The sequence below is a fragment of the Vicugna pacos genome, chromosome 34, assembly GCF_048564905.1.
Source record: "Vicugna pacos chromosome 34, VicPac4, whole genome shotgun sequence".
NCBI lineage: Eukaryota > Metazoa > Chordata > Mammalia > Artiodactyla > Camelidae > Vicugna > Vicugna pacos.
The window spans coordinates 15,307,238-15,330,689 of record NC_133020.1 but is presented as its reverse complement, the minus strand read 5'-3'; the positions used below and the strand labels follow the sequence as shown (position 1 = coordinate 15,330,689).

Below are 23,452 nucleotides of genomic sequence, written 5' to 3'. Positions count from 1 at the left end.
CATTGTTAGCTCTGGATGAAGGGCGTGGTTGTGGGAATCGGCATTAGTCTTTGAACCTTGGTCTGAAAGACATGGAAACCACTGTGTGCGAATAATAATGTGGTTTGCATGGCCTTTTTTTACCTATTTTAATTCCATTGATCTACTCAAAACCTCATCAATCAGTGAGCACAGTTGTCTCCATTTTATAGCTTAGGAAACTGAGACTCCAGTCTGCCCTCCCCTCTTTTGGTAGTTTTTGTAGTTTTAGAGGGAAGACTCAGTGCAGGGAAATATGCATTGTTTCTTCGGAGTCGTACTTGGGTTTTTTCTAGTCTTGGAAGTAGGGAAAAGCAGATAAGGATGACTAGCCTTGGTCAAAGAATAAATACGAGTTGCTTAAAACCTGTAGGGTTAGTCTTGGTAAGAGGCTGAGTGTATGGGGCGAGGGGATGTGTCTTATCAAAGGTCCTTATGGAACGTTCTTCCGTTGAAGAAGGTCCTTCGGGTGAAGCGTCAGTCACAGCCTAGGGAGCCTCGTTCCTTTCCGACAGCCGCTGCGCCTGCTGCGTGGAGTCGGGTCAGACAGGTGAGGGCAGGTCAGACCCAGGCTCCTCGGTCTCCAGGGATGTTGAATCATGTCTTTATTCCACGTAGAGCTTTCCTTCTGCTTTAATTTTCTCCTAATTAGGTGCATCTTTCCTCTGCTGGGGGCGCAGTATCTTTTGAGAAGACTACACCTCTGTTTTATGGTTTGAAATTCTGGATGGTCGAAATAATTAGTGTTAAACCAAGTGCCCCAGAGCTTTAGGACTTGCTGTTGGATTGTATTTCTGGGCCTCTCCTAAGGACTGTGGCCAAGTTTGGGAATGATGCAAATGAGAAAAGGTTGCAGTGCACAGTGATAATTCGCGTTGGGGAGGAGAGCTGAAACTCTGCAGAGTAGCGTCCTGAACGAACTTGTTTTTCAGCTCCCAGGGAAATTGGTTAGGTCGTTAAAGGGAGAAAGAGAGACACATATTGATGGAGAAGAAGAAAGTGAAAGATTTGACATGATGGAGCCTAAGCTTCTCTGTGTTCTTCCTGCTGACTGCTGTCGTCTCTGAGTACGGGGGCAGGAGGTACCTCTAGCCCCGTTGTCCTTCTCTGTAAGTGGCTCTCAGTCTGGAGGACTCTCATGACTGACTGTTGCACTTAGAGAAATGAAGGAAAAGAAACATGGGTCATCTGTAGCCATTGTCTGTCCAGAGTTTAGGATACTTCTGAAGGATGTGGGATGACCTCCCACCTCGTGGCTCCACTCATCCCTGTGTGGTGCTCACGGCCCCCGGATTTAACCTGCAGGGTGTGGTGTGGTCACCGGCAGCTAACGTGAGGCTCGTGAAGTGAGTGAGGGCAGTAGAGAAACTGAATTCTTAACCTATTTCCGTTTTAATTAGAAAATGTACTAGATTCAGTTATTAAAAATCTTTTAAAGTATGTTCAGAACAGCTTGGGTATGGGCATTCACCTTTTCAACTGTAAATTTTGTGAAATCTATTAGACAGATGAGGGTAGAGCTCAGTGGTTAGAGCGCATGCTTAGCATGCACAAGGTCCTGGATTCCATCCCTAGTACCTCCATAAAAAATTTGAATTAAAAGTCAAAAAAAAAAAGATCAAGTATTTCCAGTGAAAATTTAGTGTCTGATTTAGACTGTAATAGAAATTAGGCAGTAAATTTAATATGAAAAAGAAGTAATATATCTCAACAACTTTATATATTGATTATACATTGAAAGAATAGTTTGGATATGTTGGGTTAAATGTAGTATATTATTTAAATTCATTTTGTCTTTTTTCCTATGGCAACTAGAAAATGTTAAACTAGACCTGTGGCTTGCATTCTATTTCTGTCCAACAGTGCTAGTCTAGATAATGCCTTGTAGAATCTACTGGAAATATGATTAGGATTTTCTAGGGGAAGTTGCTAGACTTCAAAAGCTGGAGACATGTTTTCCCAATTGTGTTACTATGGTATTTTATATATGGGTTTATGACAACTGGAGCTTGGAAAATAGGTTTTAATAAGTAAGTAAATTGAGAAGATAGCTTTGTGTCCATCAGAATGATTTTCAAATGCCTTTTCATCCCCTCAGAAACCACTGATTCTCATGAAAACATAGCATTATATACGACATCCGTGCCTTGTCACTTGTGTCTGCTCAGTTCTTCCTCCTTTCTTCAGGCAGAAATCCCGGTGATTGTCAGCGTCGACTTGATTAGCTAGTGGCAAGGGATATAAAATAATACAACAAAAGAGGAATCACATGGCATTAAAGGAAACACTAGCTCTCATCTAGTGCCTGTGTCAAACCTACAAGCTCCAAGTGAATTTCAGAGCCCCTATTTCAGCTTTTGGGTTAAACTTTCCAGATCTTCCTGTCGATTTCAGTTGTTGGCGGCTCCGCGTTAGAACTGTTGATGCCACTGGTGGGGCTCTGCTGGTGATGCTGCGGCGTGCCTTTACACCTTGGCTTGCAAGTTGCTTTCTCAAGATGCAAAGAGAATTACTACTCACTCTAGCACTTTCAACACCTGAGTGAGTTTCAGAGGATAAAGCCATCTTCATGCCACAAATCTATCACTGTTTTAGAATTGTATTTTGCTTGGAGGAAGAAGAGATAAAATACTAATAATATCAAGATGCTTGGAAATTGTTGAAATTTTTGTTTTATTGGAAGGACTTAGGTTTCCAGTGGCTTTTTTGGAGAATGTTTTTACCAAGGAATGAATAAATGAATCAGCCAGGTTCTTAAGTGAGCTCCCCTCCCCTTAAGGGCCACTTTAGACACAGACTTTATCCTGATGACCAAGAGTTTACAAAACACTGTGGGAGAAAGATGACATCTTTCGGTTTAGGACCGGTAGCTCCCTCCAGAGCAGTTATGGGATCCGTTCAAGAGTCTTGTTAACTCTTCCACCTCCTTTCCTACATCTGCCAAGTGGGTTTTGTGCTGGTTCTGGGGACGTGATTCCTAGGGGTGTTAGGAAGACACAGAAGCATGGAATGGCGGGGCTGTCAACGATCTTGGTAAAGACCTCAGCAGGCTCAAGGTTTCCACTAGTTTAGGGTTCCAAGATTTTATTAAGAAGTCACCTGCTTGGAGGTCAAGACATTTCTCCAGATTATAAAGACCTCATTACTAGTAGCAAGGTTGCTTTGGGGAACAGAGGTGTCCCACTCGTCCACTTCGACAGCCATCGTGGAGGTCATGCACCCCACCTTGGGAAAAGAGACTCCCCAGACTCCAAGCTACTGGATGTGGGTTCATTCTTGCACAGAAGAAGGGTCGTCTGGGGCTTGAGCACATGAAGGCAGAGAGACCCTTCTAGGGGTGAGGGGCAGGGGGTGGGAGGGAGGGCGGGCTGGAAGCAGAACGGGTTTTCCTCCCCTCTTGCTCCTCCATCATAACCCTTGCATTGCTCCCACTGCTCACTTCAAGTATAGCCAGTGCTAAGAATGCAGCCTCCATGTGGGGCTGCAGAAAATGGGGCTGGGCGGCCTCCCGGGGATGGAGGGGAGAGGAGGGGAACTCCAGGGGCAGTTGGGAAGGAAGAGGAACCACCGCAGACACACCTGTCTGGGGCGGTTGTGCATATGTGGGTCAGGGAGTCATCATTCAGGAACTTCCCGTATTACACTGCTAATCTCTGCTTTAGGGTTAAAGGCAGAACAATAGCAGTTTACTCAGGAGGAAAGGACCATTAGCAAATAGGTTAATAAGGTTTCTGAAAAAGTAAGAGGAAAGATGATCATTTAACCTGTGTCTTGATTCAAGATAGTGATTCTCAGTGTATTGGAATCCCTGAAGAGCTTTCAAAGTATTGATACCTGGCTGATTTACTTGGATACTGGGATTTTTTTTTTTCCTTAAAGCTTCTTTAGATGATTTTGCTGTGCAGCCAAGATTCAGAATATCTGAATGAAAATGTGTGTTTCCCAGATCGTTAGCTGACCCTGAGTCCCTGAAGTATACGGGAAATCAAACATGCTTTTCGTGTACTGTTGAACACAGTAGTTCTAATGAAGGCACAGGGTCTTACGTAAAATAAACGATTAAGTAGTGTTAACAGGGCTACCAGAGTGCACGCATGTTTCTTTATTATTTCAAGCTGTTTAATATTGTTAATCACTGTTGTCGTCATGAACGCACACGCCATGCTTGTCAATTTCACTCTCATTCCTGCCATTAAGTTTTCAGAATGCTACTCGTCCGCAGGTGGCGTTTTTCATAGTACTGTTCACCTTGTCAGCAGAAACTTGTTCTTAGTCACTGCTGCAGCTGTCTCCTTAAAAAAAAAAAAAAAAAAAAAAAAAACCTCCCTGGTCTTTCTAACCATGACCACAGTGAAAGGGGAGATGCCTTTTCTGAGTTCCTGTAAGGAGTTGTGTGTCTAAGAATCAGGGAATTTCTATGGTTTTTGACGAAGTGTAAACGAAATTACTTGCCAAGATGGTTATTCCTTCTGCAAAAGTTTTTCTATAAGAGGAGATGCAGGTGTGTGACTCTTAATTAATGTTCAAGGTTGTTTCTAGGTTACTTCTTAGGGTTACAGAGGCTGCAGGGTTGGGGTAGGGGGTGCAGAGAAGATAAATTCTGCCCTAATTCCTTAGTCAGTCGGTCACAGAGTGAGACCTTTGTCCATCTTGTCTTGTGGGTTTGATTATGTTAATTAGCCATTTCTACAACATAAAGACAGGTTTAATTCTTCAGGCATACATAAAACATAGTGCTTTATTTGGGGCTTTTCAAATCTCTCATCAGCATCATGCCTTGCATTTACAGAGAGCCTTTGTTTCCAGAAACGCACACTGTGTCATAGATTTCACCTCACTTATCTTTCACACCACACGATGTGATGGTGAAGGTTGGGTATTGGAATGCCAGCTTCTCAGACAGCAAACTCTGAGGAGATGTTGACTTACTTCTTTTAGGTTGCCTTTTAAGTGTCGTGTTCGTACAGGGTTTTGCTGAAAATTATTTTGGTAGTCAACATTTTCCAGAGAGAGAAATCTTTTCCAGGCCTAATTGGCACTTGTTACTCTCAGTCTAGTTTACAGGGCTTTTTCTATTTCTGTTTCTTTCTCAGCCTGAGGCAACCTAGGAATTATCTGATATGTGTGAAACAAGAGAATTTGTTCATTTTGACCCTGGGAGCAGTTGTAACCCGGCCTTCTTTCTTACTGATAGAGGTGTGTGGGATGTGGCGTCTCCTGGCTTATTGGAAATGGACTGCGTTCACTCAGGACCTGTGGGACTACATGCAGACATCACTGGGGCTGCCGTTTTAGTGACTTGCGTCAGCATGTCTCTGGATCACCCCTATTTGAACTCAAGTGCAAATCTTGCTCTGGTCTCCTGTCTTTAAAACCTGGTGCTTCTTAGGAGGCATGTGGTCCATTTAAGCAGTAGACACTTTATAAAGATACATCACAGGGCAAAAAAATCTTTTCCGTTTTGAAGGAGGTCTGAGTAACCACCCCCGGCAACCAGCTGAGGGTGTGAGTTTAAGCAGTAGCTTCTCTTTCTCTCTCTCTTCCTTTTCTAAGGCTTCCAGATATAGTCATTCAAGAAAGCAATGAAGACGAGCTAAGCCCAGAGTGAGGCTGTAACAGAGGAAAGCTGCTTGGGGAGTGGGGAGAAGGTTTACGAGGCACCAGAGGCAGGTGGAAAGGGAGGGAGGAGGAAGAGATGGTTAATGTACAGGTGCGAAGCATCCCTTTGGGGCGTCCTCTGCCTCCCGGCTCTGCAGAAGCCTGACCCTCGTCCTTCCCTCTGCCCAGATCTTATGGTCCCTGAGTCCCTCGGAGCTCACACCCAGAGGCACCGTGATCGCAGTGGGAGAGCAGCCACATGGCAGGTAGAACATGCCTGGAAGGTATCTCTCCTTTGGGGGCAGAAATTGAGATGCGCTCTCTAATGGCTCTAATGGCGCCCTTGATACAACTGAATAGTAACTCTCTCAGTTCATTCCTCGTTAGCCCCAGGCAGGGACACTGCGGATTGGCTAACTGTAATAGCCACATCATTAAAGGGAATAGCATTAATGGAGGAGAAGGCAGCTGATTAGATCCAAACTTGCCCACCCTTTACTGTGCCCAGGACACCAGCCGCTCTTCATTTAAGTACCTGTTTCTTCTGCTATTAGAATTAGTTAGGAAGAAGGGATTCAGTGACCTTCTTTCAGAAGGGTGATGGAAAGCTTACAAGGCATTTGTGGATAAATCTGAGAGCAAGACTGTATTTTTCCTAGAGCTTACACCAGCTGCTTCTGTATAAAGTCACACCTCCTTTCTTATACTGATATGACCCACTATATCAGTAGGACGTGTGCTTTCGAGGGGTTCCCAGGAGTGGTGGTATGTGTTGCCAAGCTCACCTGATCTCCACCTTGAGGGAAGGCAGTCAGCTACACCATGCAGGGATTGAGGGTGTAACCTAGGCCACAGAGTGCATGCATTTAATTTTCCCATCCAGGTCTAAAGCCCATGACCTTGCCCACGTCAGCAATGGGTCCCAGCCAGATGAGCTGAGCATCCTTCAAGCATAGACCCCCCCCCCCACCATGGAAACCACAACCTGGCATGAAAAGGAATCACAGCTTGGGATTCTCTTTACTATTCATGTCAGAAATATTTAAGAAATTCAGAAGAAAAAAAGAAAGAAAGAAATTCATAGCCTCTCTGGGTTGGAAAGGATCTTAATTAAAATATTTTTAAATTACAACAATAAAGAAATCTATTTGAGTTTCTTGCTTGCCTTCAGAAGAGTTGCTCCAAGTTGTAGATTCTAGTGCTTTTTCGGATTGTATTGGGTGGAACCCTCAGATCGTGTCGGCGGACCCGGGGCACCGACTGTTGGAGGAGAGGACTGTGGTCTTCATGTTTTGTTCGGCTCTGTTCTGCTCTGACTGTAACTGATAAGCGTTGACTTGCCGGGAGGTATCAGCTCATGTAGAAGTAGCATCTTGGAGTTAGTTACAAGGCACCGTGAGTTCCTTCCCGGCACAGGAGCCCCTTTCGCCTCACCTTAAATCGACTTTAGGAGGCACAATAAGCCAGACACATTCCTAGCGCACAGGTGTCTGGGGCCGGTCCTGCCCTCTGAGGTGCTACAGAGAAGCCTTAACACTTCCTGACACTGGCCCTTCTGTATTTGAAGACATCTTTGAGGATCCTTTAAATCACTTGCCCCCACAGGCCACATGCATCCTTGGTGCCTCCATCACCCACTCCTCACTTGGGAGAAGGGCGGTGTGCATGTTCAGACAGTTGGAGGAGCCTTGTTGGATGGCGGCCACTGTGATTTCTGGAGGCAGCCTCGCTCCTTCTGGGGACACAGGTGTGCCCATCAACAGACACCGGCCAGCCGTTGGATGGGCCTTCCCTTCTCACGGCCCCCCGGGGTCTTGGCAGTACATGCAGATTTGCTGCTCTTTGGATAAACAGAAAGGCGTTGAGTAAGGGAAATGGTTTCTGTGGTTGTTGAAGAAAATGTTAGAGACAAAAAAGAACATAGTTTTGCTCAAAATTCCCTCGGATGAGATTACTGTGCAAGGTGAAGTCCTCATACGCACAGGCGGTCCCTAAATGCCCCGACGGTGCTGCTGACTGCGCCCCGCGGGCCCGCTGGGCCCCCGGCCGGATTCTGGCGGCTCCCCCGGCTCAGGGTCGTGCCTGCACTTCCCTCATACATTGCATTTAGTCCCCTTTCTTCAGCGAAACGCGCTTACTTCTTCCTTCTGTGTTCCCAGTAGGAGAAACAACGGGCTTAAAGTCGGCACCCTGGCTTAGGGGCCTGTTGAGTGACCAGTGATCAGGCACCTGCTGGAATTCTGTGAGGGGTGAGGGCGCAAAGCGATGAAATATTCCAAAGCTGCCACTGTTCTTATGAGTTTGAGCTGACCTCGTGGGATGCCCCGTAAGCTGTGAATCCTCTGTTGCCTGGCTGGCCCTACTTGCTTGTAGTTTCTTATTTCTCCTCTTTTTGCTGGCCGTGCCGTCTCCTGGGCTTAGCCCTGGTAATCTTCAGACCCAGGGTCCCCCTGTGGATGGGGAGTAATGATGCCTTTCTCGCAGGCTTGTTGTGAGTCTGAAATAAAAATGCCTTCATGGGAAGTGTATTCCACGTGCTCCCTTAATGCCCTCCTTCCCTGGCTCTTGCAGTGACTGTATTTGTCAACCAAGATTGGGACATGTGTTCTAAGGAGTATAAGTGTTTATGTATGAGGACCCAGATGTGTTTATGGGTAAACTGAGATGGAGTTTTGAATATGGGGGCCCTCTTGGAAATTCTAGGACTTTCGGTGGCAGAATCGGCAACACTGGTATAGGCCTTGGCTCCTGGGAGACGCTTAGTGGTGCTGAAATATTTCATAACCATCACAGGAAGAGCAAAACCGTAATGACCGTTTATGGCAACGCTTGACTGCAGGGCCTGTTGCTAATGCATCTTTTTATTCATCCAGTTGTGCAAAGATAACTTAGTTCTGGGCGAAAGATTTAAGGTGCTTTGACTTCAGTGTATCTTTTTGATCTGTTTGACGGACACAGTATGCTGTCTTCTGATTCTAGGATATAGCAGGCTGGGAAGGGGAGGAAAGGACTGTCTCTTTCAGTTCTAAGTATGTAGGACTCTGCACGGTTCAGGTCCTGAACCCATCTTCTTCACTGTCCAAAGCAAGAGTCCTCTTGGACAGGTGAAGCCAGGCTTCTAGGAAGATGCCCATGTCAGCGTGAGTGTCGTCTTTGGGGTCCAGCCCCCCAGGGCTGATGGGCATCTGGATAACCAAGGGAGGGAGCTCTAGAGACCAGGAGTGTAATTCCTACCCATCCCACTTTTCACACGGTACTCCCCCACCCCACCCCAAATTACTGCAAGTGTGTTGAAGGCCAAAAACCAGTCAGGGTATAAAACTCTAATGACTCAGCACCCGGAGGGGAGCTGGACACTGAGAGGAAAGCCAACTTGGGCTGCTGGTTTAGATGTCTTCTGGAGCCTCCGTAGGATGGAAAGATAGCGTCACAGCTTCACTGCTGTGATTTGTTGGGTCTGGTTTTCTGCTTCAGAATTCTTATTTGATTTCCTCAGACTCTGAGGGATACTGTTCTCACCCCAGATCCTAAAGGACACTGTTTCTTTCTGGAGAGATGCCAGAATCGTCCTGGACCATGGCTGTGTGTACAATTTAGAAAAGTTTAAGGTGATCTTGCTGCATTTGGGGTTCATAAATCTCTTCAATGTAGTTTTTCAAGCAAAAGAAATGGACACTGAGATGTGTTATAGTTTAGGTTCTTGGGTCCATGACACCAAAAACTAGAAAACTGTGCAGCTCAGAACGCAGCCTTGTTCAGTCTTGTGGGGGTGCGTTGCTTTCGCTTGTTAAAGGAAGCTTATTTACCGAGAACCACCTTGAATTATTTTGCAGCTTGAAGAGTGTATTTAAATAATTGCGTGTTCAGACTTCAGTCTAGTAAGTCTCACTAAATAGCTTTCTATCTGAGAGATGTCTTCTGTTCAGTCCACAGAGGATGGCTGTGGTACCCACAGCAGCTTTCCTGGGCAGCTTTCCTAAAAACCTGCAGGGTGGAAAAGAGATCTTTCCCTCAAAATATCGAGTATCACCAGCACAACCGCTGTATCTCTGGTACCTGCTGTTTCCTGTCTTGTCTGAGTTGCTGGTTTGGTGAAGTGACACGTAAGTACAGCAGAATGAAAGGGGCACCTGTAGCATTTTTCCCATAGTGCCTTGGGAAATGGTCCACGGGCACCGCTGGAAATGGTGCTCTTTGTCCTTAAGACTGTGCAGGCTTCAGAAACCACCACTGGGGTAATCTTGGCATTCATAGTGGGGATGGGGGCTATTTCTGGAAAAAGATCCAGAATCAAAGGCATCTCAGCTTTACAGATGAGGAATCTTTCAAGCTACCCGTAAACCTTTCTTTTTCCAAGTACAATTGTCCCTCAGTATCTGTGGGGGATTGGTTCCAGGACCCCTGAGGATACCCAAATTCACGGATTCTCAAGTCCCTTATATAAAATATTGTCGTTTTTTGCATATAATTTATGCACATCCTCCCATGTACTTTAAATCACCTCAAGATTACTTAAAGTCCCTAATACAATGTAAATGATATGTAAATAGTTGCCAGCACGTGGCAAATTCAAGTTTTGCTTTTTGGAACTTTCTTAAGTTGTTTTTTCCCTCCCCCCGCCCAATGTTTTTAACCTGCGGTTGGTTGAATCCCCAGATATGGGGGGCGTACTATGCAACCAAACTGTATTTCAGTTTTTCTCAATTCCCAAAATGCTTTATCTTGATTTCCAGAAGGTTCATATGTAATGAGCAATCAGCTCTTAAGTGTCTCAGCCCCTCAGCTTTTTCAGTTATTAATGGCGTAAAAACAAATGCATAAATGTGCTAGGGGGATATCCATGATTTATAGACCCTCCAAGTTGAATAATCTGGAAAAGGAAAGACATTTTTTGGTAATAGGAATGTTCAGTGTTTAACTCTTCTAGTCTGTAAGATGCAGCCATGGGGCGAGGCTTAGGGGGAGAAAACACTGCTCTCCTCCTGAACATGAAACGTACAAGCTTGGTCTACGCAACAGTCACAGGTTCTAAGCAGCCAGTTTAAAAACGAGCAGAATTGGATGGGTACCTTCTGACCCCTTCACGGTCAGGGAACGGTGAGGAGAGGGAGTATTTCCACAGCGTGCTTGTAGCAACCCTCCTCCATATTCCATTTAATTTTTTTTAAGCTTTCTAGACTGGTTAGTAACATTTACATTTCATCCTTTGCCTAAAACTATTTTTAGCATATTTTCTCTTTTCAGAGCTTGGTGCTGCTCTTCCAACCACCCCTCCCCTTCTCAGAGGTACTACAGTCGGCCCTAGAAGTGTCCGTGCCTCCTTTTGTTCCGCCGGTTGGTTTGATAGGTTGTGTCTGCACATTTAAGAGCAGCATGTTTTACTTTTTCAGCATCTAAACAATAATGGAACTACATCACAGCATTTTTAAGTCCCATCATTGACCTCTGCCATCAGTGTACCCCTCCCCCCGAACAACACTTGAATGCATTAATACCACTGTCTGCAGCATTTTAATTTAATTAGAGCAGTGGTTATAATCCTCTTGGGGAAATTGTTATTCCCCTCTGTAATGTTAAAATAAAACACCTCTGGTTTTCATCTGACTGACAGTTTGCTCTAGAAGTGAGTGAGCTTTAATGGGTACCCCCTTCCCTTTCCGGGGGTTGGACAAGAGGAGCAACTGTGAGAATAAAGACGTTTCCTTTACTCGGCGGAATTGGACGTTAGTCTCTTTCTGCCTCCTTGTCTGGATGTGTCCATTGGAGGTAGTGATGTGTTCATATCATACTTCTGACTGCTGAGAGTCCGCCGATTGTGTCACGGTGGAGGTTAAGGACATGCATGGTTAGAAGAATAGATCTTAAAAAGAGGACCACGTGACTCGCCCTAGAGATTAACAAAAAGAGAGACAAAGGAGATAAGTCTGTGGTGTGGGATTCCCTCGGAAAGGAGCCCCCACACTGGACCACATCCTTTCTGGGGTCCCCGGACTGCTCTGCTGACCACTGAACCAGGGTCACAGTAGGTATGAAATGGCCCCTAGCAAATTGCTTGAGGCCCTAGGAGCACATTTTGCTTTTCCCCCTCTTGGTCAAGGTCCCCTCTGTTACTGACAAAGCTCTTCACTGAACGTTGGAAAAGAGCTTCCCACCTCAAGCTTATGACGTCGCAATATTGCTGAGTGGAAACCATCGCCAAGAGCGTTCAGAGTTCACAGTCACTCAATCTTGGGCCTTCTTTTTACAGGTTTCATCATGAAATAGCAGGATTGTCTTCATCTAGAATTGTTTGGACATGGGGGGTGGGTGGCAGAAAATCCGAGGGCAGGCACCCAAGTGTGGTACTTCCGGGTAAGGACAGGGAACCACGCACAAAAGCAGCCACACAGCAGGCTGCTTCCCAAGAAATTACAGTGGAATGAAGGTACAACACAGTGACAATTTAGCAAGTCAGAATATATACGTTTTAAAGGTGATCCCTAGCTTGGCTCTTTATCAGCTGGCTGGGGGTCTGTTTCCCAAGAAATAAAGTGAAAAAGCCTTGAGGGCTGGGTCTCCCCCAACTTGTCCCTTATGGAGTTGGTGAAGGTGAGGGGAGCTCTGATCAGGTGACCCCTCCCTCCCAGGGACTCATTACAGGATTTCGGAAGTTTCTCCTTGCTCTAAGAGAAAGTCACCATCTTAAGAAATGCCATCCTTTTTTTTTTTTTTTGTCTTGCACTCATGTCGTGCATCTCTGGCTGCACCGTATTTTCTTCATCAACAGTTTCACTTCTGCAAAAACCCTAACAAAACAGAAAGCTATTTCTGGGAATAAAGTTAACGGTAGATAAGATATCTAGACATATATTGGGAAGGGGCAGTGGGGAGGGTTATATTTGAGGGTTGAAGTGTGTGGAGAATTTGTTCAACTAGAAAAAACAGACTCTGTTTCAAGTGTTTAAAAAGCCTGTCTCACCCTGAAAACCCCCTAAACAGATTTGGTATGTTTCCCACATGTGTGTTTATGCCTTTGCCTTTTTCACCTCAAAAACCCCAAACCAAACTCCGAAAATGTAACTCATCCTTGAGTTAAAGTTGCTCAAAATATGTGTGAGGTTTGGTAAAGTTCAAGAAAAGTGAAGTTGAAGGTTTTGCCTCTGGGTGACCTTTCACAGGGCATCTTGATGGATCCAGAAATAAAATCAAGGGTGTGTGCATCTGCCCTTAATTAAGAAATTCACCAGGAAACTTTAGAATGATGTTCAAACAGAAATATCCCAAATTGCCCTACTTGCTGGGGAGGATGCCTCAGGGAAGGTATAGCAATTCCATTCGGAAATTACAGAAATCCATATACATACATTTAAAATCGAAACTTCCTACCACAACCGCCAAACTTTCCAGGTTATGAGCAAAAGACAAGCTTCAGTTTGGTGACAGGGCTGGGGGACCCCCCTGCTTCCCTTTGCATATTTGATGGAGTATAAAATGTTAGCGAGCTCTTTCCAGAATGTAAACACCCTCTTCACTTTATTTTAATCTGTGGTTTTTCTTTTGCTCATGATTTTTGTTTTCATGATAGCATCTCACTGATCTCCCCCCCCCCAATTTATGTTTGGACCGTGTGCGTCTCGCTTTACTCTGCCCAGTTAATCCACAGTAACTTAACAAGTTATGTTTATGTATGGACTGCAAGTCAAACTAGTTGATATGTGGGTCTAGGATGCAAATTGCTGCTGAGCACAATAGCTGGAGTTTTTGTTGTTGTTTTTGCCATTATTCGCCGTGTTTTAACGTAAAACTAATAATAAGCCTTCCCATCCCATCCGGTTGTTTTCATTGGTCTAACAAATGCTGCCTGTTTAAGTCTAAGCCGGGCATGTGCCGACTCCTTCCTCTGCCTCTCCTTGTCAGCTGAGTAAGTATCTTCACTTAAACAGTACTTCCTTAAACACAGATCCTTCTTTGAGTACTGACTCTGAGATGGAAGATGAAGGGACGGGGAGATACCTGTTGATGTTGCAGATAGTTCCCTGTGATGAACGGGAAAATGAAACACTGGAGATTTCTGGTGGTGGTGTTTGTGGAATGATGGAAACATTCTTGCTGGTGTAGATTTATTGACTCAGCCTAGAGCTTAGAAACCACTTTGAGCTCATCTCTGGTTGGATCTGAGTATGGAATCCTACTTTGATTTAGAAGCTGGGGATATTGCCAGAGAAGAGGAAACGTGGTTTTAATGTATTGGCGGCGTTAATTATGTGACTGGGAAGAGTAATTTTTGAGAGAGGAGTCTTTAAAGCCATTCTTTTGGACATGTTGTTTCATTCCCTTGGTCTTGCCTCCCTGTTTTACTTGAGCAAACCACCAGTATAGAGAGGAGAAAAATGGACACCTGTCGACCCAAGCCCAGAGGAAAAGCCCCATTCCAAACCTTTCCAGAGCTTTGTTATAAATCCCAAATGCCAGTGATCTGAAAGACAGCCGCACAGAGTATCTAGACAGGGGGCAGGCAGCCCTGTGCAGCCTGGCTCAGCCGGCACTCAACCACCCCACCCCCACCTTTTTTTTGGAAATACATTGATTTTATTACAGTTGTAGTTTAAAAGCAGAAAACAAGCCACAACAAATGTATGGCAGAAATAAGAAATAATGTAACCATGGTGTTTGATCAGCAGTATTGAAACTGATCATTTACTGTCCAAAGATTAGGCAGTGAAATAAATCAGTAGGTGGGGGAAATGGGGGGGGGAGTGGTAGTAAATGTCAGAAGAAAGCTGAATTTTCTCAGTTCGTTAGGAGGGAAAAGGACTACTGTGAAACTACAGCCACCAACAACTGTTGTGATTTAATCTATAAAATTTTCAAAACTTACAGAAAACTCAAATATAAAATGTTTAATAAACTGGCTTTTTGATAACTCAGGTGTTTACTTATAATTGAAGTTAATTTCTTAAGTGTTTATGAAATAGTGCATCAAAATCGGAAGCCAAGTGTCTTATACTAGGCATTAAGTTCCTATTTAGAATTTTTTTAGGATTTTGTATATTTAAAAGTACATAAGAAGTCTAAGAGAGGCTTACCAAAAGTTTTCAAAACTCAGTATATTTTCCTCATCTCCAGTAATCTGGAAACTTAGTTAAAACCATCTGGATCAGATTTCGAAACTGTCTTTAATAAGGCACGAACACCAAATAGTGGTAGGTGAGGATGTCACACCTCAGTTCCAGGCTTTCATTGTCTTTTCCCCCCTCCCCTCTTGCTGCCCTTCTGTTTAACAGCAGGAACGAATTTCATACACACCCCCCGAGAGCCCGGTGCCCAGCTACGCTGCCTCGACGCCGCTACATGTGCCAGTGCCCCGAGCGCTCAGGATGGAGGAGGACTCGATCCGCCTGCCCGCGCACCTGCGTGAGTGTTCGCACGTCTGGGGATGGACGGCGGGGTGGACGGGCTGGCTGGACGGAACGATCGACCGCGCCGGGTTGGGGAGGCGGGGCAGGGGCACGCTCCGAGATGGCATTCACGCGACTTCCAGAAGCTGCTTTGGCGTCGTTTGCCCCCACACACCCCAGAATGGCTTTGAAAAGCATGAGATTCCTGACCCTTGTTTCTCTGTGTGTTCATTTCCTCTCTGACCTTGACCTGCCACCCCCATATCTGAACATGGGCAATCTAAGGTCCACTGAATGGCCTAAGAGGTGAGGTGGATTGGGGGGAACGTTTGTCCTCCTAAGTTCACACTTACTCCCCGTCAGAGCCCCTCAGTTTTGCACAGGTTTGGGGTCAGACTCTCTCCCCGCTCTGCCCTTTGCTGCCTGCCCGTCCTTTCTGCACAGGGCCTTCCCCTCCCGCTTCCTCCATGCCGGCTGCTCTCCAGCGTACCCCTACGGAGGGCCTGTCTCTCCCCCTCCTCTGCCGCGCCCCCCTCTCTCGTGCCCTCGTTGCCCTCCCCCTCCCAGGCCATCTCCGCCCCTCGCCTCTACCACCTCCCCTGGCTGATCCTCAGCTGTGACTTGGCCGGACGTCAGGGCGAAGGCGCTTGTGCTGCCAGGGCCGGGCTCCAGAGCACACGACACCTGTCCTTTCCTTTGTGTCTCTCTTTCCTGTGCTGCCACCCGGCCCAGATGACCCAGTGTGCTAGGTGCAGCCGGGGAGAACGAATCACCTGATCCCACCCTGGTCACAGTGTCCAAAAAACGCCAGGTTCTCTGGCTTGACTGTCCTCCTTAGGGCACAAGTCTCAGTTATGGAGGACACTGCGGGTCACCGTGGCCCTTCCCTCGTTGATTCGTCATGACTTACACAGTGGCGCGGTTATACTTGCCATCTCTGGTGTGATCACACTCCCCTGGCTATCCCGCTCCTCTTGGTCCACCCCTCCTCAGAAACCAGAAATTTGCTGAAACCAGGAATAGTGGGAGACCAAGGATGCAGGCTTCTCTTTTCTCTGTGTGTGATAATTCAGTGGATCAGATGACTGTGATGCTGGGAGGTACTGGGAGGATATGGGTGGTGAATCCCTTCTCCCCCATGGGGAGGATGCTGGCTGAGATTTCTGCAGGGAGTTGGGTGGGGACCATGAGAATCCTTCCCCCCTCCCCCAGCTTGCTGTGTCCATCAGTATTTACAAAGTTGGTACATACTGTGGTCAGCACATTCCAGCTTCAGTCTACCGTCTCCTCCACGATGAACTTTTAACAGAAAGATTGGGACCGAAAAGATGCCTGGGTCACTATTGTGCTCACAGTTGTCCTCAGTAAACTGGAGGGTTGTGGTCCCATTGGAGCAGCCAGACTGGAAGACAGACCACAGCCAGGGCACAGCCTGTTTTCCTCCAGAAGCTGTCCTATGACCGGTGTGCTCACTTCAGGAAGGAACATACTCAGGCCAAGCCCTCCTGCTACCTAATCTCATTCGTTTATTCATTCAACAAACAAGTTACTGATTACCTATGCTGTTCCAGGTGCTTTTCTGGATGCTGAGGGTGCAGAAGTGAACAAAGCAGACCCAACCTCTTGCCCTTGGGGAGCTTGAAGTCTCCATAAAGAGGGGGAGAATATTATGAACACTTGTCCCAACTAGGCTGAGGTCTCTTTCATGTCTCTTGATTTCTGCACTTTGACACATGCCCCCCCAGGAAGGCTCTGACTCATGGTTCGTCTTGGAGGACTGTCCATAGGTAAGCCCTTTTACCATAGAACTGCATCTCCATAAACAGTTATCATGGCAAAGCTGACAAACACAACCAGCCAGCAGCCAGGAGATCTTGATTCTGAAGTGCTTCTGCTGTTAGACTAGCTGCCTGACTGTGAGTCAGTCCTCGTAATCCTCCGTCTTCCTACCTAAACTGCGGTTGGACAAGAGGATGTTTAAGAGCCCTCTGCACTTGCAGAAATGGTGATCTCACCTAAGACATCATTCTCCCTACTTGGAACTGTTTCTTCTGTCCCAGTGCTTTCATTTTTTTCTGGAGTAGACAATTTCCTCATTGAGTCACAGCTGCCCCGCTTCCCCGCTGTCCTGCCAGGCCCTGCCGTGTCCCGAGCGCACAGCCGTAATAACGAGCATTTATTGTGGGATGACTCCGTACCAGGCGCCGCGTGAAGTTCTTTATGTGAATGAGTTGATTTAATTCTCACAGCAGGACTTGGAAGGTAGATAATCTTTTTCTGTCCATGTCACACAAAAGGAATTTAGGGCTTAGAGAATTTAAGTAACCTGCCAAGGTCACACAGTTGGTGGGAGATAGCGTTAGGATTCAAAGTGAGTTTTGTCTAAGTCCGGAGCCTAGGCTCTTGTCTGTTAGGCTATGGTGTATGTGTGTTTAATGAGTACTTTTTGGATGGATGGATGGATGGATGGATGGATGGATTCAGGCTGACACTTAGCCTGTGCTCATGGATGTGGCCATTGCACTGGTTTCTGGCTAGAATCTGCTCTAACTGGTGGATCAGTTGTTGAATAGTTTGCATATCTCTCTTGGGTGGATGGATGAGTAGATGGATACCCACATAGGGAATTATCAGATACAGAACTGTAGCACATTCCTGCGGACCTTGGAACATAATCAGTTGTTAGATTATGGATTCAGGTCAGGGTGGTGATGATGCTTCTGCCTGAATGCTGCTCTCTGGCAGCCTGACTGGAGAGACCTCCTTGGAATCTGCATCAGCCATGTGGTGACACCACTGGTTCCCACATCTGGAATGAATCCTCTGAAAGTGGAGGTTCCCAGGCTCCTGCTGTTTGTCCTCAGCTGGGGCTTTCCAGGGAGACTGAGCCGCCCTCCTCCCTCTCCTGTTCCAGGGCTCGCCTGCCCATCGTGCTGTTTGAGAAACGGCTCCTGTAGCCCCTCGGGTGGTGGAGGCTGTGCCGTGCACTTGAGGATGCATCCCAGCTGGGTTTCCAAACCTAAAAGAAAATAAATATTCTAACCAGGGAATTGGGTTATTGCTGTTTTAATCTGGGATTCCAGACAGTTCCCAGTGGAATGCTCATGGAAAGTACGGGGAAGAATCCGAAAGCCAAGACAGCGCAGGACATTTATGGTATTGCTATGTTGAAAGCATTTTTAGCTGCTTGTTTTAAAGAGATACTCACCAGACTGGTATGCCCCAGAGTGGCTTCTTTTCACCCTTTGTCCTCATTGATCTCCAGATAAACCCTCTCTCTCTTAACTCTTTCTTTTTCTCCTTTTATTCTGAAATCAAAATACAGCCTTTCTTGGTTGCAAGGGACGAGGTGTGGAAGGTGGGGAGCATAATGTTTAAGGTTCTCGTGCTGTGGGGTTCTCACCATTTTGTTCTGCAAACACAGAGCTATAGCCAAACTGAAGACGCAGTGTGACAAATTAGTGAACTATTGAGAAGGAGAAAGTGAGGACTTTTCCTCTTCCTTGACTGTGATAAAAAAAGAAAATACTAGGTGATAATTGGGGCAAAGTGTTAAGTGGTGATTCTAGAGGACTTGAAAGGGACAGGCCGGGGCAGTCTGGGCCCAGGAGAGGAGGAGCGCCCTGGGGAGAAGGGCCTGCCCCATGCCACCTGGTCTGGCCTCCTCAGTGGCCTCTCGGAGTCCTGCGGCAGCTTCCGCAAACTTCCCTGTTCCACCAGGAGAGCAAGCACAATATGTTTATTGAAAAGACAGAAAGATCTCTTTTTTCTCCCCCTTCTTCCATGTAGGGTACTGAATTTTTTTTTTCCTAAAGCTTGAGGGCAGAAGAGGTGAAGTGTGACAATTAGAGCAGGTAGGTGAAAACGGAAAGTTCATTCTTTAAAGGGAACATCAGCCTTTCATCCTGTACCTTGAAAATATTTACAGAACCATGGACCGCACCCCCAGCCACCCCCAAGACTGCCTTTTTCAAGGTCACTCTTGATTCTCTGAACAGTGGGAGGCCTCCTGGGGTGTGAAGGAGAGACTTCTTATCTGTCTGCCTAGGGGCCACTTTTTCTAAATTCATGGGTGGTGGGTGCCCAGGGGGCAGCCACAGGTACCTCACGAGCTGACCTCAGCCCTGTGAATTACTCCGCCTCCAACTGTGATGTTCAGGGCTGCCCACGTGATCACAGCGAGCATACTTCAGACGTACAGGGCAGAGTGTAGATCACTGAGTGCCTCGTCTTTATGAAATGCCTTTTAACGTAATCATGTCACATTTCTTCAACCTAATTGCTTTGAATCACAGGGTGACATTGTGCCCACAGCTTTCCATTTTGTGGTGCCAGTTTGCCCTCCTGAAATTCCTGCAAATTGGTATTTAAATTCGGAACCTAGGACTCATTCATCACATTTAATAGGATTACAGTTTATGGTGCTGCAGGTTAATATACAGCCGTCGTGGTGGCTCAGAGTTTTCTAGCGTCCGGACACCAGAAATAGTCCCTTGGCTCTACTTCCCTTCCTGGTGCATCTTTCAGAATTCTTACATTACTGCTCCTCCTCGTGTGTGTAATGCCCGTCTTTGGAAACGTTACCTCGCTGCTCACCCCCCTGGCGATTTTGCACTCTCAGCAGAGTGACTGGCTTTAAGACAGGCATGTGACGAGCACAGCTGTGTCGGAGCCAGGGTGGCGAAAGGAGGCGCGGGGGCCGGGGCCACCCTCCACTGCGTACACTTTCACGTTCTTTCTGCTCCCAAAGAAGAGGCCAAAATGGGGGTTAAAGGTAATCATGGCTGGTGTTTTATATCATTATAAGTAACCACACGGGTTCACATATAGGGTCTCGCTTAATCCTGCAGCAGTCCTAAGAGTAGGTATTGCTAACCCTACTTTAGAATTGAAAGTGGCTTCAAGTTCAGAAGGCACCATTTGGCCTTCTTAGGAGGAAACATCATGGCAGTCTCACGGACTTGAAAGTACAGACCTGCTGACTGTTGCAGGAGTCGGGCAGTCACAGGTGCAGGGACTGGGGGCCGCTGAGGCCCTGCTAATGCACTTGGCCACTCGTCTGTGCTGACTCTCCAGCGGGCTGGCTTCTGTCAGGAACAGAGCCTGTCGCTGTGGATAATCGTTCCAGTTTTGTATACCCATTTCTACCGCTCCTCCCTGACTCCTCTTTTGTGAGCCCAGGTTGAAGGTCAGGGTCTCTCTGCAACCAGGACCGCGATGGCCAGCCTGTCCCCCTATTCCCTGGCATTTCACCAGAGGTGACCTCCTGGGAGCCGGTCCCCCCGCTCTTCCCGAGTTTCCAGATGTGAAAGCAGGCAACAGAAAGGACTTGGGGTGGGACAGGCCTGCTCAGGCCTGCACGCCGGGGCTGCCTCCCTCTGCTTGCGAGATGGGTTCGCCTGTCTCAGATGCACATATCATGATACACCGACTGGCGAGGGTTTCTTAGAAGCATCAGAGCCGATGCGTGCGGAGCACCTGGCACCCTGCCTGGCGAACAGCGGCCAGTTGCTCACGAGGGCTCTGTTTCAGTTTCCACAGCTGGTAAGTCACCTGTTCAGGGGGTGCGTCCTCCCTGCCAAGGGCCAAGGGCAGCATGGATGTGCTTGCTGGTTCTGTTAAAGAAAAGGCCTGGAGTTCTGTCAGCACGTATTGAAGCCGATTTCCCTAAGTGACAGTGGAAATGAGCTCTATTTCCTGACTCTGGTTTCTGGGAACTTGGTTCTGCTCCAGGGTCTCTACCCCCCACACCACACCTGTACCTCGGCCCGGAACTGTTTACCGCCCCAGCCTTGCCCGAATCCATCAGCTCTTTTTCCAACCCTCCTCACCCACCCCTGCAGACCTAGCAGATCCTCCCCGTCCTCTGCCTTTGTCAGAACTCCGAGAGTGGCCTCTCCTCGCTCAGCTGCCTGTGACGTGTCGTGACATCACCAGCAGAGTTGAGGCAAGGACACGGGGCAGGAGATTTCATGCTCTGCATCTTGACAAAGCAGGCATGACTTCTAACAAAGACAGCCCGCCACCAGCATTTTCTGTTTTGTTCCCCTCAAGCCTTCCTTGCGGGCCTCTGCTTTTTACTTGCAAATGCTCGAAGGCTTTTTGCTTTTCCAGCCGCCCAGGCAGCTGTACCAGGGCCCTGGGTAGCAGCTTCAAAGAACACAAAGAGAAAAAACAGGCCGCAGCAGAATAGCCAGGATGCTTTGGAAGGGAAATTTCCTTTTTGGGTTTGCTCTCGGCAAGAATTTCCGATGCAGGCAGACGTTAATTCCTAGCTCCATGCTTCCTGATAAGGAAGCAGCTTCAATAAATGCAGCTATTTATAGATGTCTTTTTTTTTTTAATATATAACTAGAGGTCTATTGACCTTTTCTTTCGCTTCACATTTCATGCTGTGCGCTCTGTGTACATTTAAGGCAGTTCCTCTGGCAAACGCTCTGACCAAGTGGCTCTGATCCGGCGAGGAGTCGGGGGGGTGGGAGGGGCTGTGACTTTCCTTGCAATTCTGAAGTAGACCTTTGGAAGCTACTGGCCCTGGGGCTTGTCCCAACCTGCTGCTGTGGCTTATTTCCTTGAGCCCTGAGATGCCCAGCTCCAATACTTTCAATACCCAATATTGAAAGTTTGACAGATTAAGCCACAGCACCACTGAAAAAGAAAAGCCAACAGGAACCAGCCAGTTCTCTGAATAGTCTTGAACAACAGGAAATTAGAAGTGATATTTTCATTTCTTCTGTGTCCTCTCTCCTGTCTCCCCTAGGGTTTTCTCAGCCATCCGTACCGCCGTGGTCTTCCCCTTGGTGTATTAGGGCTCAGCAGACTGAGGGCTCCCTCTCCGTGAGTTCTGTGGTCAGCCTCCCTCGTATCTACACAGCTCGATGCCCAGTGTGATAAAGATTTTCATATGACGCTGGCTCGAACTTTCCTCGGTTCCTCCGCACTGCCTCTTCGTTAATTACAGAGCACATTGATTGGGTTGAGTCGATTCAAATATGATCAAGTTCCCATTCTCCAATAACAGATGTCTCCCATTTTTGCTTGGTGCCTGAGCTCAAAGTAGCTGAGACTTTTGGAGTTTCTGATGAGAATGACTTTGCCCGCTTCGCTCTTTGTGAGTTTCCAGAGGTAGGTGTCACCAGGGACCTTCAAGTGTTGCTGGTTTCACCGTGGCCGTTGGTGGATCCTGATTCCTATTGCCTGAACTATCCTGGAGTGTTCTGGGGGGAGCTGCTTTCCCCTGGTCTCTCCTGAAGCGAGGTAGAGCAGGATTTGAGACAGTCAACCCATCTCTGTCTCTGGCTACATGCTGACTGTAAATCCCCAAGCAAAGTTAGTCACCCCACCACGGTATTTACTGCTTCCATTTTGGGTAGGTGGACTAAACCCCATTCTTCTGAAATTAGTCTCTATTTCTGTTTCCTCTGGATCATGGACAGAAATAGCCTCAAATGGGGTGCTAAGATTTCAGTAACAGAAATGCAGCGAGCAGATGTAGATACTGGATAAAGAGCCGGGGATGCGTGGTGGGTGAAGATAGGGTGCCTGGAAGGAAAATTCTAACCCCAGCGGCCCTTTGTTTCACCGGCTCAGCTGGGGCTGAATTCTCTCCTCTGGGGTGGGGGCAGTCACTCGAGTGGCTCGCTTTAAAGAGGAGGAGGAAGGTTTCTAAGGAGATAGGTAGCCATCACTTTCTTTAAGAAAAGTCCCTAGGGGAGTGTTGAGGGATGTCTCAAGAACTCCTACAGGGCTGTCAGGCGTGTATGGAGTTCCACTTAGAAGTAACAGTGTTAGGGTTTAATTATCCATTTGTTTTCCAAGAGTGGCTTACCTGTGCAGATCAGTTTTTTGTTTTTGTTTTTGTTTTTTTTGTCATCGTACCCACCCGCCAGTTTACGGAGAACCTTTGCTTCTCCTTGTGGGCCGTCCTGAGGTCCACTATATATAAGATGCCACTCTAGAGAATCTGGTGCTTCTAGTGCAATAGCGTGAGGAACAAGAAATCATTGTCACAACTGTTTATTGAGCACCTTCTCAATGCCAGGAACTTTGTGTATCTTATTCTGAATAATCCCTGACGCTGCAAGGTAGATAGTCTGTCTGGTTTATATCTGAGGCTCAGAGTGGTAAGTCCCTTGCCAGAGGTTACCCGGAGAGAAAGTGAAAGCCGCGATGTGAATCCAGACCTCATTCTAAAACCCAGACTTTTTTGTTTTTTTTCACTTCACCATGTTGCTTCTTAAAAATACTAGGAACTGATAAAAGTCATTTCCCTCTAGCTGTTGGTTAGAAGGAGAAAATCCAAGCTGACAGATTGACTCTCTTTTTAATTTAAGCAAAACGTATATTAACTACAAACAAGAAAGGCCAAAAGGATAAAATCAAAGATACTATCTTTTGAACTTAGAGGAAGATAAACTTTCAAATCCAGTCCTCTATGCAGACTGATATCTGCAATTTAT

The 23,452-nt window shown here is 46.8% G+C and overlaps 1 protein-coding gene across 6 annotated transcripts in view; it reads left to right on the top strand.

Moving 5' to 3' along the window:
• ETV6 (ETS variant transcription factor 6) overlaps window positions 1–23,452 on the top strand; it is a 219,180-nt gene that overhangs the window by 79,448 nt on the left and 116,280 nt on the right. For 3 of the 6 annotated variants that reach the window (XM_015235648.3, XM_072954779.1, XM_072954781.1), the window contains one exon: window positions 14,880–15,009. In XM_015235648.3, coding sequence (XP_015091134.1) covers window positions 14,880–15,009 — 130 coding nt within the window. Of the gene's footprint in view, window positions 1–9,542; window positions 9,720–14,879; window positions 15,010–23,452 lie in introns of all 6 variants that reach the window. The other 3 variants (XM_072954782.1, XM_072954780.1, XM_031670662.2) reach the window with 2 other exon arrangements.